General features: G+C 37.8%; 1 protein-coding gene across 1 annotated transcript in view; it reads right to left on the bottom strand.

Annotated features, from left to right (window-relative positions):
* L2HGDH (L-2-hydroxyglutarate dehydrogenase) overlaps positions 1-13,009 on the bottom strand; it is a 40,981-nt gene that overhangs the window by 3,183 nt on the left and 24,789 nt on the right. Inside the window, exons 7-9 of the mRNA XM_047079700.1 lie at positions 10,991-11,158; positions 9,876-10,033; positions 8,282-8,413 (exon numbers count right to left, since the gene is read on the bottom strand). Coding sequence (XP_046935656.1) covers positions 8,282-8,413; positions 9,876-10,033; positions 10,991-11,158 — 458 coding nt within the window. The remainder of the gene's footprint in view (positions 1-8,281; positions 8,414-9,875; positions 10,034-10,990; positions 11,159-13,009) is intronic.

The raw sequence follows: 13,009 nt of genomic DNA, 5'->3' as shown, positions 1-13,009 counted from the left end.
CACCATGTTATCAGTCAGCACGCACTCCACTTTGTACATTCTGTTTTTGTAGCTTATCGCAACCCATCAAAGCAGCATTTGCCCTTCTTTTCCTGAACAATGCTGCTGTTGCTGTTAAGAGCACCTCCAAGAGTTTTCTTGTTCCACTCCTTTTATCTGGTAGAAGGCCAACATGGAGGGGGCACAGAGTGGCATGACCAGCCGTTGATGTTTAGTGAAGAAAACAAAACTTTTTTTTCTTACAGAGGTTTAGTTAGTACATTCCCCTAACTTTCCCTTCTAAGCAAAAATAAGTTAATACTGATTAACTACAGTTACAAATGTGTCTCATATTTATTTCTCTTACAAACACCAATTATCTTCAGTGTCCCCTCCTGACCAAATGTTCAAAACCTATAATCCAAACTGTAAAAAACAATATACAATATTGTTTTTCTAAGGATCTCACTTTAGCTCAAGCTAAAGTTAACTATTTCACATGAAATGTTTAAAAATTTTTTTTAATGTTTATTTATTTTTGAGAGAGACAAAGCGCGAGCTGGGAAGGGGCAGAGGGAGAAGGAGACACAGAATCCAAAGCAGGCTCCAGTCTGTGAGCTAGGGGCACAGAGCCTGCTGAGAGGCTGGAACCCATGACTGTGAGATCACGACCTGAGCCAAAGTTGGAGGCTCAACCGACTGAGCCATCCAGGTGCCCCTAACATGAAATGTTTACTAAATTCTTCAGGTTTCCTCTTCAGCACTTAATGCAACTTCAGGGTTTTTCTTTGCACGATTACATACAGGCATTCCCCCTCAGAACACCTCAGCTTGAGATGAGTATTATCACTTGAAATTTCAGGTAAGATAAGCCATAAATTTCTTAAGGGTCAGCATCTTCTACAACACCCCTACCTCACCCTCATGTCTAGATTTGTGCCTTGTGTATAGTAAGTACTCAGTAAGACTAGAAACTTAATTTTTTAACTTCTAATTCTTTAAAACTCCATTTTAATAGCTGAAAGAACAATTTAGTAAATTTAGTATTTGTTAATTCAGCTACATTTAATTGTTTAGAGCTATCTGTAGCTATGTATTTTACCCTATCTGTGGCTAAATTTAATGGGAATATAAGTTCTAGACGCTTAAATATGTCTGGAAACAAAAGGTGAATATGAGGGGTGCCTTGGTGGTTCAGTTGGTTGAGTGTCCCACTCTTGATTTCGGCTCCAGTGATGATCCAAAGGACGAGGGATTGAGCGCTACGTTGGGCTCTGTGCTGTGTCAAGTCTGCTTAAGATTCTCTCTCTCTCCCTCCATCCCTCTCCCATTTGTGCATACTGTCTCTCTAAAAAAATTTTTTTTTAATGTTTATTTATTTTTTGAGTTAAAGAGAGACAGAACACGAGTAGGGGAGGAGCAGAGGGAGGGAGACACAGAATATGAAACAGGTTCCAGGCTCTGAGCTGTCCACACAGAGCCTGACGCGGGACTTGAACTCATGAACCATGAGATCATAACCTGAGGTGAAGTGGGACGCTTAACTGACTGGGGCACCCAGGCGCCCGCTCTCTCTCTAAAATGAAAAACAACATAGGGGCGCCTCAGTAGCTCAGTCAGTTAAGCATCTGACTCTATTTCGGCTCAGGTAAGGATCTCATGGTTTGTGAGATCAAGCCCCACATTGGGCTCAGCGCTGGCAGCCCAGAGCCTGCTTGGTGTTCTCTCTCTCCCTCTCTCCCTGCCCCTCTCCTGCTCTCAATCTCTCTCTCTCTCAAAATAAATAAACCTTAAATTTTTTTTAATAAAAAAAATGAATATGTAACTAATGGCATTCCTTCATCTGAAAAGTGCTGTATTTATTGCTATATTGTTCTGTGGCAGGCATTAACCTGTGAGCTAGAAAAGAACTATGAAAGGCTAAAACTGATGTCTTTGACCAGTTCCAAATAGGACAACTTAGTATTTTATAAAACTCACCATGGGATCTACTGTTAATCTAAAAATAGAAGTTCGCATGAGCATATTGTATGGGGAAAGTAAACTACTCCATCTTAATTTCCAAACATGAAGGAAGAGTATTTTTGTTACTTATCTTCACCTTAGCTGGATTGTGACAAGAGAATATGGTTTTTCTATGCCCAGTTTTTGAATTTTGTTGAGAACCTGATTTAGGGATTAGAGCTTTTTGAGTCTCTGTAAATATTTTCTGAGGGCTTGAATAATACAAGCAGTTTGTAATGGGGTTTGGGGAGTTCTATACATCCATTCAATCAAGAGTTTTAATTGTGTTATTCAAATCTTCTAATATTTTATCTGCTTGATCTACCTTCTATCAACAGACATGTCTTAAAATCACCCACCACAATTGTGGATTTGTTGATTTCTGCTTGCAGTTATGTCCATTTTTGTTCTTTTTTCATATCTCTGTTATATGCAAGTTTATAGCGACCTTCTTTATCTCTAACAATTTTTGCCTTAGACTGTATTTTATCTGAAATGACCCAGTATTTATCTTTCTTCCAATAAGCCATTTGCCTAGCACATAGATGCATTTTTTAATCCAATGTGACAATTTCTGCCTTAACTATTAAGTACACTTACATTTATTGTAATCACCAATAAGTTTGATTTCTGTTATATTATGCTATTTAACCTGATTTTTCTGAGTTTTTCTCATCTCATTTCTTGGCTTACTGAATATTCTCTATTTTTCTTTCCTCCTGTACTAAATTGTAAGTTATATAATCTATTTCCATTCTTGTATTTCGTTTACTTATGAGATGGGATTCACCGTGCATCCTGTGAATCTTATGTCATTTTGCCAATTCTAGGAATTTCTCAAATACTCCTCTGCAAAGTATTGCCTCTTTTCAATTTCTCTGGAAATCCTATGAGATATAGTCTGGAATCTTCTCTTTTCTTCTCTCTTAATTTCTATGTCATGCACCTTTATCTTGCAATGTTCTCTAAATTCTTCAGATTTATCTTTCAACTTATTAATTTTCTTTTAAGGTAGGTCTTACCAACTTAGTCATTTGAGTTTTAAAATTTAAGAAGTATATTTTTCTATTCTAGAAATTCTAATTAGTTGGTTTGCAAATTTGCTCAGATTTTGGGGTGGAAGGGGTGTCTTAGTCTTTTTCATGTTTTCTGTTCCTTTTTGTTTTTAATTCACTGGGTTATTTTATGGTTTCTGATATTACTATTAACCATTTAAATTCACTAGGTTACTTTATGGTTTCTAATATTACTATTACCCAAAGTTATTAGGGGTCTAATTCTGGTATTTATTCTACGTGCTTATTCTCACTCATGGTGCTTTGTAATATTTGATGGCGTCCTGTTCAGCAGGACTTTATCTGGGGGAATACTATACAGGATGGGTTGAGGTTATGTCCTCCACGGAGGTTTTACATTTGCTTCTATCCAGTGCTTCAGAAGTATTACCATCCTTGGAGCACTTTTTTTTAATGGATATTTTTAAACACATACAAAAGTAAAATGAATAGCATAATGAACTGCTATGTATATATTACCTAGTATCAACAATAATCAACACCCAGCTAATTCTGTTTCATCTACATCTCCACTCACTGTCCACCTCTCTTCACTGGATTATTTTAAAGCAAATCTTAGATAGCATATCATTTTACTTCATTTCTTTTTAAAGGATTCTTAAAGGGGTGCCTGGGTGGCTCAGTTGGTTAAGCCATCTGACTTGATTTCGGCTCAGGTCATAATCTCACAGTTCATGAGTCTGGGCCCCTGTGTTGGGCTCCGTGCTGACAGCTCAGAATCTGCTTGGGATTCTTCCTCTGCCCCTCCTCTGCTCACACATACATGTGCACATTCTCTCTTTCAAAATAAATAAATAAACATTAAAAAAATCATAAAAATAAAAGGATTCTTAAAAATAATAATTCAAAACTAGTAATTGCTTTGTATCAGTAATACTTAGTCTGAGGTCAAATTACCCTGATTGTCACTGTCTCTAATTTGTTTAAAGTGAGAGAGAGAGAAATGGTTAGTTTGAAGCAGGACCTGAACAAGCTGGATTTACTTTTTTTTTTTAAAGTAATCTTTACACCCAACGTGAGGCTGGAACTCATGACCTGGGGATTAAGAGTCACATGCTCAGGGTGCCTGGGTAGCTCAGTCAGTTAAGCATCCAACTTTTGGTTTCAGCTCAGGTCATGATCTCACGGTTTGTGGGTTCAAGCCCTGGGTTGGGCTCTGCGCTGACAGGGCAGAGCCTGCTTGGGATTCTCTCTCTCCCTCTCTCTCTGTCCGTCCCCAATATGCTATCTCTGACTCTCTTAAAATAAATAAACTTAAAAAAAAATAAAACAAAAAAAGTCACATGCTTTACAAACTGAGCCAGCCAGGTGCCCCTGGATCTACTTTTTAAAAAAAAATTTTTTTTAACGTTTATTTATTTTTGAGACAGAGAAAGACAGAGCACGAATAGGGGAGGGTCAGAGAGAGAGGGAGACACAGAATCTTAAACAGGCTCCAGGCTCTAAGCTGTCAGCACAGAGCCCGATGCGGGGCTCGAACTCACAGACTGTGAGATCATGACCTGAGCCGAAGTCGGACGCTTAACTGACTGAGCCACCCAGGCGCCCCCTGGATCTACTTTTTAAGTTAACTTCTTAGTTTAAGGTTCCTAGATCAAGTGGTGGTACAAAGTCAAACTCTAAGCACTTGTGAGGGCGGGCCCAGGGTTCTAAATCTTTAGAGGAGATTGCACCTATCCAACATTGCCTCTACCCCCAAGGCCAGGACAGACAATATTCCTTAACACTTTCTGGTGCTAAGGGGATTTTTTTTTTTTTTTCTAGACTTCCTTTTCACTGAGGGTATAGCCCTTCAAGAGTCCCTGGCTTTATACAGGGGTCTCAGTTCCAAGTTTGTACCTTTTATATATAAGCCTCCTTCCCAGCACTTGAGTTGCAGTTAAAACATATGTCCTTAATGTTTTATATCTTGCTCTACGTGGCAGATACATGAACTTATACAATTGCCAAAATCCGTTGAGCATTTAAGATCTGCATATTTTACTGTATGTAAATCATGTATCAATTAAAAATAAAACTGTTATATTTATATCAAAATCAGCAAATCTAACCCCCTTCCACCCAGAATAGCATCAGCACCAATTCCTCTTAGTACATGGGTTTTCAATTTCCTTTTTGTTTTTGCTCCTGGGATGCCCCTTGTTTTGTTGCATTCACAGCTATATGTATCTCAAGGGATTTTTATATTTTCTCCAGACTCTGGTATTTTGTAGTATGAGGGTTGCCCAACTCTAGACTAGATGTTCCCAACCAAGGGAGATTTTGCCCCCTGGGGGACATTTGGCAATGTTTGGAGACATTTTTGGTTGTAACTAGGAGAGTACTGCTGGCATTTAGTGGGTAGAGGCTAGAGGTGCTGCTAAACATTCCACAATGAACTGAACAGTCTCCTACAGCAAAGAATTATTTGGGCCAAAATTTTAGTAGTGCCAAGATTGAGAAACCTTGATCTAGATCACTTTAATTATAGAACTGTTTGGCTTTCACCTTTGCATTTCACAATGACATAGTATAGTCTTTAGCTATCACTCACCATAAAAACATCTTGCTTAAAAATTTACAATTCCCCAAATAAGACATTTTTTAAAATAAAGGGTGGGAAGAAAAAGGAGATCTTGGCATGTGTGCCTTCATCTTTTATGCTCTTACTGCTGTTAGATTACCATGTCAAATTTATCACAGAACAAATTAAAGGACTTCGTAGATAAAATTAAGAACCTTAGAGATCATCATTTAACAATGACGAATTTATACACCTAACACATGTACTTGACAGATTATAACTTTACACTCCAATCCAATGTTCACTAGTCAATTATCGCCCCAAATGCTCTGGCTAAGCAGAAAGAAGTCACGCTGGATGCCCTTTGGTTTTGCTTTTTGGAATTTTTTTGGATGCCCTTTGGTGGCAATTTAAGGACACTCTCTTGAGCTAAACATCCCGCTGAAAGTGTGGCTTCAGTTCTCTTACTATCTAAAACTGCTTAATATGCTTCTGCCTCAATATTAATGATAGAGCATTTATGGTTCCACTGCACTGAGCTGCAAGACAGGTAGGACTTAAGCTTCATAATGCGGGAAAGTCTATCGATCTGATTTTATTATGATGACTTAATACTGCAGGCATATACCAAGGTACAGAGAATAACATAACAAACACCTATTTTCTTACCAAAGAGCTTAAGAAATAAAGCTTATAGATATGACAGAAACCCCCTGTGGAGCTCTCTGATCCCATCCCTTCCTCTCCCGAGAGGTAACCACTCTACTGCATTAGGTGACTCCTGTGCTTATTACTATTTTCACATGGTATATAGAATCCCTAAACTATGTATGATATTGTTTAAACTGATATAAATGCTATCAAATATATTTTCTACAACTTCCATTTCGTTACTGATAATTTCCTTCTTTTAAAAATTTTTTGTTTGTTTGTTTTTGAGAGAGAGAAAGAGACAGAGTACAAGCTGCGAGGGACAGAGATAGAGGGGACACAGAATCCGAAGCAGGCTCCAGGCTCTGAGCTGTCAGCACAGAGCCCAATGCGGGGCCTCAAACTCACCAGCCATGAGATCATGACCTGAGTCGAAGTCGGACATTTACCGACTGAGCCACTCAGGCGCCCCAAATTTCTTCCTTTTAATAGCTACAGGAATTAAGGGAAAGATGGAATTGCTGAATGTGTTCAGCTTCTCTGTCTCCAAAGAGAAACTCTCTGATTGGGTTAAATTTGTCCCTAAATGTAACCTGTCTACAGTGCTGTGTGTCCTTTTCTACTACATGCTAATGAAACTGGAAAATGAAATTCACACCCTTACACTCAGAGACAGCAATATTCACTAAAACCCAGTTCTACCATATGAAACCCACTGGTTGAAAGAGTTTTCCCCAGGCTTCTATGAAAGGGTGGTAATAGAATATGGGTACTGAATTCACTGCAACTGTTTATATACAGAATTCACGATGTCCACCTATTGTGTTATTCAAGGAATATTAACAGCAGTAACAGATGCCAGATTTGATTAATATATTTTCAGATATAAAACATAACAATTCTACTAAAGCAGACCACTGAAAACACAAAAGGCTTTTCTTTATAGGTGAGTGAAAGAAAGGAAAGCCTAGATATTTTTATCCCTGCCATTTCAAGAGGTGAGTAGAAGGGATGAGAGAGATAAGAGTAAAAACATTAGCTGGGTTTTAATAGTTCTTCTAAGGATTCAAAGAGGCTGGTCTGAGAATGATACATTAGTGTCACATTTAGACCAGGACACTTAGCTCCCCTAAGGGAGACAGCTGACATGATTATTGCTCTCTTCCCAGGCAAGTTCAGCAGCTGTTCCTCAGAAGACAGACATTCAGTGCCCTAGAGTTTCACGGAGGGATGGATTCACAGAGAGAGAGTACTTCAAAGTACACTGCTGATTAGGCCTAACAGTAGCTTGGCCAGGGAAAAAGGTGAACATCCTAAAATATCACCAAATGGAAAAAGAAAATTGGCTTGGGTGGTATTTAGGACAATGTGCAGCTCAAGTCCAGAGAGCCTTTTATCCTTGAGAAAAAAGTTATCCTTCCTTTTTAAGTTATCCTTCCTTGGCCCCACATCGCTACAGCACTAAGACTCAGACTGTTACCACATTCTTCCCACTTTTGTCCTCCAACTAGAGTCCCTGAGTGGAGTAGCGCCCAAGAAAGAACAAAAGAGGAAGAGAGGAAGCAGGTAAGATGTCATGTATAGGAGTATGTCTAACAGGTTGTAAAATGTAATCAAAATGTAATTTTTTATGTGTTTATTACCTAATCAGTTAATATAGCAATCAATGATCTCATACAGAGTTTAAATCAAATGGCTTTGCAATGACAAGAGTAAGTAGTCAGGAAGATTAAAAAATTTCAGGCAAGATATTTTTATCGTGATACCTAGACATGAAGGCAAAAGTGGCATCACAATACAGCTGCAGTGGAGATTTGAGTTTAATGCTGTAAAGTGGTCTAGAAAATTATAAATGAACCTAGTTCAGGCACCAAGGGGCACGAAGCAGCAAGGCCCAATGCATGCAATGAAAAGGGAATTCAACAACTTGCTGGGAAAGAGAGGACACACAAAGATTCACTGGGTACGCTGACTCTGAAAGTATGCTTACCGAATCACCAAGTCAGAACCACCTGCCAAATTCACATAGGTCATGACCATATTTGCAATCCTTATAGCTTTTCCTTACCTAAGTATATCACTGACAGTAATTTCAGGGATAAACTTTTGAAGGTGCTTCACTGTTGCACTGAGAAAACAGGCTTTATACATTTCATTAACTCCGTAGGAAAAATTCTGGAACACCAGTTTAATCAAGCCACTGAAAGCAAAAAATTTAAAATCTTTATGAGAGAAAGGAATTCTTTATTACTATAAAACATCTTTACAACTATGAGATTTTTAGGGGGGTGGCATCACAGAAATGTAGGCAAAGTCAGAAAAAAACACGTATTAAAAGAAAATCAACTTTTGGCCAATATAAGAAGGAAACTTCATCAAAGGAATACCTTCCAAACTTAAATTCCCAGGGAATGCTGGTTTCAAGCTAGACTCTATGAAGCCTGCCAACAGCAAGGTTTTCTTTTCTTTTCTTTTTTTTTTTAATTAAAATTCAAGTTAGTCAATATATAGTCTGGTATTGGTTTCAGGAACAGAATTTAGCGATGATTCATCACTTACATATTAACACCCAGTGCTCATCCCAACAAGTGCCCTCCTTAATGCCCATCACCCATTTAGACCATCCTCCCACCCAACACACCGCCATTAACCCTCAGTTTGTCTCTGTATTTAAGAGTTTCTTATGGTTTGCCTCCCTCTCTCTTTTTATCTTATTTTTCCTTCCTTTCTCCTATGTTCATCTGTTTTGTTTCTTAAATTTCACATCTGAGTGAAATCATATTTTTCTTTCTCTGACTGACTTATTTTGCTTAGCATAATACACTCTAGCTCCATCCATGTTTTAACAGGTTTACTAATGCAAATGTTAGGTGCTTTCGAAGCCACACCTAAAAGGCATTAACAGATCTTTAAATCAGAGCCATTAAGCAAGTGGAATATTTACCCTACTTTTCTTTGGTCAGCCAGAGGTAAAATATTCCAGATCCTCCAGCCAGACTCTACAGAGCCTATGTAAATGTATTTTTACAAGCACACATGCTGGGAAGCCCCACCCTAAAACCTGTTTCAGAATCAGTGAAGGGTGAGACTCTAGTATAGCTTAATAAGCTTTCTACTGATTTTGATGTAAAACTGTAGAGCGCAACATTATTAAAAGGACCAAACAAAATATCTCACTGAGTAGTTCTTACAACCATAAAGAATCTGCCATACAGGTCAACACAATTTATCGTCAGTTTTCCACAAAAGGAAACAACACTGGTTATCAGCAATTTCTCCAGTGGTTTTCAAAATGATGGTGACTGATTGGAAATGATCTTATCAAAGTAAGCCATCTACTGATTTTGAAAGAAACTTTTTTTTTTTTTTTTCAAACTCAACTAGAAGATTAGCCAAACAAGATTTGGGTTGTCAGATATGTGTTTGGCTCCTGGTCTTGTTTTTTTGACCAAGACACCACCCTGGCTCATCAGAATTTTCTTTAAGTAGTTAAAACATTACGTGTATTACATGAAACTCTGAATCCAGATTAATTAAAAAAAAATCAACATACCAATCACAAATAAGAGGATTTACGCAATAAACAGAATTATCAAGAAAGACAAAATTTCCCATCTTAAAAATATAAGCATATAAAATCTTTTTTAAGTAAATAAAGTTACCTCTTGATAATTACATCCATAATATCTCTGGCACTGAAGTCAAAGGGTCTGTAGCCCTCTCGTTTAAAGGCAAGAACTGCATTAGGCCCTAGCCAAATACTGCCATCCATCCTTGGTGTGAAATGAACCCCTAGGAAAGGAAACCGGCTATCTGGGACCTATGGATTCAACATGGTAAAGAGTTATTAGCCCCACTTCAAACTGCATTCTATTAAACATCCAAACATGCAACTGGTAATATAAAACACTTTCTTCCCATGCATTTAATTTGCATTACTTTTGATCTGCTACTCAGATATTTCTTTCTATGTATACACGCTTCTGCCTAGAAATGCCACACAGGAAACACTGATACTATTGATACCAATATACACTGTCCCACGTGTTCCTCTTTCTAGGTTGAAATAAAAAGAGAGAGACAGAGAGAGAAAGAGAGAGAACCGTCCTAGTTCAGGTTACTCCCCACTTCCCAGCCCCTCACCCACCAACTAGCAATTATGTGTCTGGCAAGTAAAATCTCAGAGCTGTCAGAAAAAGAACACACATTTACAGTACAGGCTTTTGGAAAGTGGAAATGCAATAGGTTAAGGCAGATGAAATGTATGTTTTGGCACCATCAAAAACATTAAATAGCTGAATAGTGGCAATTTCACCTGGTTCAACCCAGTAGTTCCAGAGAGAAGAATGAATTCTTCATTTAAATGGTTCTGTCTATACCATGAAACTATAGTAACCACATCCCCTTTCCTGCACCTATCGATAATGAACTAAGAAAGACAGCTGGGTATCTGGGCATCTTGTAAGGGAAAGTTCCCTTATGAGTGCCCCTTTCATCAGAAAGGAGGAAGAATTAGGTTCCTTCTTGATAGCCCTTCCTGAGGTGCACTCATGCTTTCTAGAGACATGCACTTGTGGGCAGTTAATTATAATTTCATAACTCTGATTTTAGGATAAAGATTTAAAGATTTAATGACAAAAGAAACAGGTGAAAGACTTGCCCAAAAGGCCCTTCAAAATAGCTCTTACTTCTGACCCAAGTAAAAGTTTTTGTTTCATTTCCTTTTTGCCCATAGTCATCTTGAGAAAGGTAAGAAGGCAGAAACATCATTACCTACCGGATAAATATTTCCTTTTACAAGATAGCATTTTTCTGGCTTCAAAATCAGGTAATCTCCTCGGAATGGCACAATTTGAGGATCAGGATTACAGCCACTCAGCTCTGAAATACGGTCAGAGTAAAGTCCTGCACATGTCACCACATACTGACACTGAACTTCCTCTCCCTAGTGCAAAAGAAAATATGAGTAGAAAGCAATGAGGAGAAAAATAGGTCAAGGGGGGTAAAAGATGACAGAAAAGATAATAAGGGTACAGAAATGAACTTTTCTCTATTTCTTTTAAAAGAGGAAATCAAATACAAGTATCAGCAAAATAAGTTCTGCAGCATTTAGGTAGCAGCTAGAAACTTACGGTAGTGGCACATAGGAGGATGTCACCTTAAATTTTATACTTTAGAGATACAATCAATGACCCTGCAAGGATACTTAAATTAGACAAACACACACTCCTATTTTACTAAGACCTAGCATCAAACTTAACTATTTGCTATATTAAGAAACAAACTTCATTTAACTGGATGGTTCCCCCCAATTTGGCCTCTTCTGTATTTCAGACAGCTTCTCCCATCTTATCTAGGAGTTAACCCTGTTGCTCTCAGGTTGCTCACACTCAATAATCTAGCTCAATTCCAACTGTATCCTACCCATCAACCGATTTCTCCTTCCTGATCAATATCTGCTTTGCAAATTGAGGCTACGTTTGAAATGTTATCCTTTCAGTCCACATTTACTGAGAACACACACTATCGTCAAGGTTTGCTTTAGTGACTAGGAGACCACTAATCTTAGGCTGTTTGCATTTTCCCATACATTTTATTTTGCGATCATCTGCATATTTTTCTGCCTTATCCTGCCAGGGTTAGTCAATTTGCCACCCTATTTCCTAAATGGTTTCCTTTAACCCCAATTCCCCACTATACTTTAATTCCCATCTCTTTAATTTTTACAGAGTAAACAACTAGCACCTCCTTGCTCCAAGTAATTTGCTGTCCCTAGACTTCTTTCCCAGACAACCTGTTTCTGAAGCCTCAGAATTCTTACCTGTCTCAACAACATTTCTTTCCAGCCCCTATTGATTCAGCCTTATTCTATCTTTACATCCTCTTTTTGCCTAGCTGCAAAGGTAAGCCTCTTTTTTTTTTTAAGTTTAGTTATTTATTTTGAGAGAGAGAAAGCGGGGGAGGGGCAGAAAGGGAAAGAGAATTCCAAGCAGGCTCCGCGCTGACAACACAGAGCCCTATGCAGAGCTCGAACCCACAACTGTGAGATCATGACCCGAGCAGAAATCAAGAGTTGGGAGGCTTAATTGACTGAGTCATCCACCCACCCCTAGCTTCTTTTCGAGTTATACAACTCACACTTCAGACAAAAGTCAGATGAAACTTTTTTGTAATGAAGTCAAATTAGCTAGACTAAACCATAATAGTTTAAAAACCCTTGAAGTCAAAAGAGCTATGTCAACAAAAACAAAAAATGCCTTCTTTTAAATAGGTTCATATCTTTCCTGTTCATCTAGAGTTATACCAGAAGTACAAGAAAGATTTTTATGTGATATAAATTTACTAGTTCCTACTTGAAAGGTCAGCAATTCTTTTGTTCTTGCAACATAAATTGTAAATACAACTCTGGATAAATGTAAAGATAAGAGAATTTGTAGAATGGTACCAGTATGCAACAACCTAGAAGTTCTCTTTAAAAAACTCAAGGAACAATTCCAAAGGAAGAAATGACTAAAACCTATCATAGGTCCCTGAAATCATTTTATGCTACACATGAAATAATAACTACATTCAGTAATACATTAATTTCACATCCAAAATGGAGATTTAGATAAACAGTGAATGATGTATTTGTTCAAACAAAAATCTCTTTTAAAAAAACAAACTATGCATCTCTATTGCTATTTCAGAAGTAAAACAAAGTTTTTCCTAATATGTATAAATCTTTAGTTTGCAAAACCTCTCCCCCCAAATTTATTAATTTAATCACTTTAACCTCTCATAAAAGCACAGAAGT

This window comes from Lynx rufus, unplaced genomic scaffold (genome assembly GCF_022079265.1).
Source record: "Lynx rufus isolate CCGP_SWC_20201006 ecotype Redwood Valley unplaced genomic scaffold, mLynRuf1.p SCAF_17, whole genome shotgun sequence".
NCBI lineage: Eukaryota > Metazoa > Chordata > Mammalia > Carnivora > Felidae > Lynx > Lynx rufus.
Note: the sequence above shows the minus strand (reverse complement) of the source record. Positions and strands in the feature narration are given on the sequence as shown.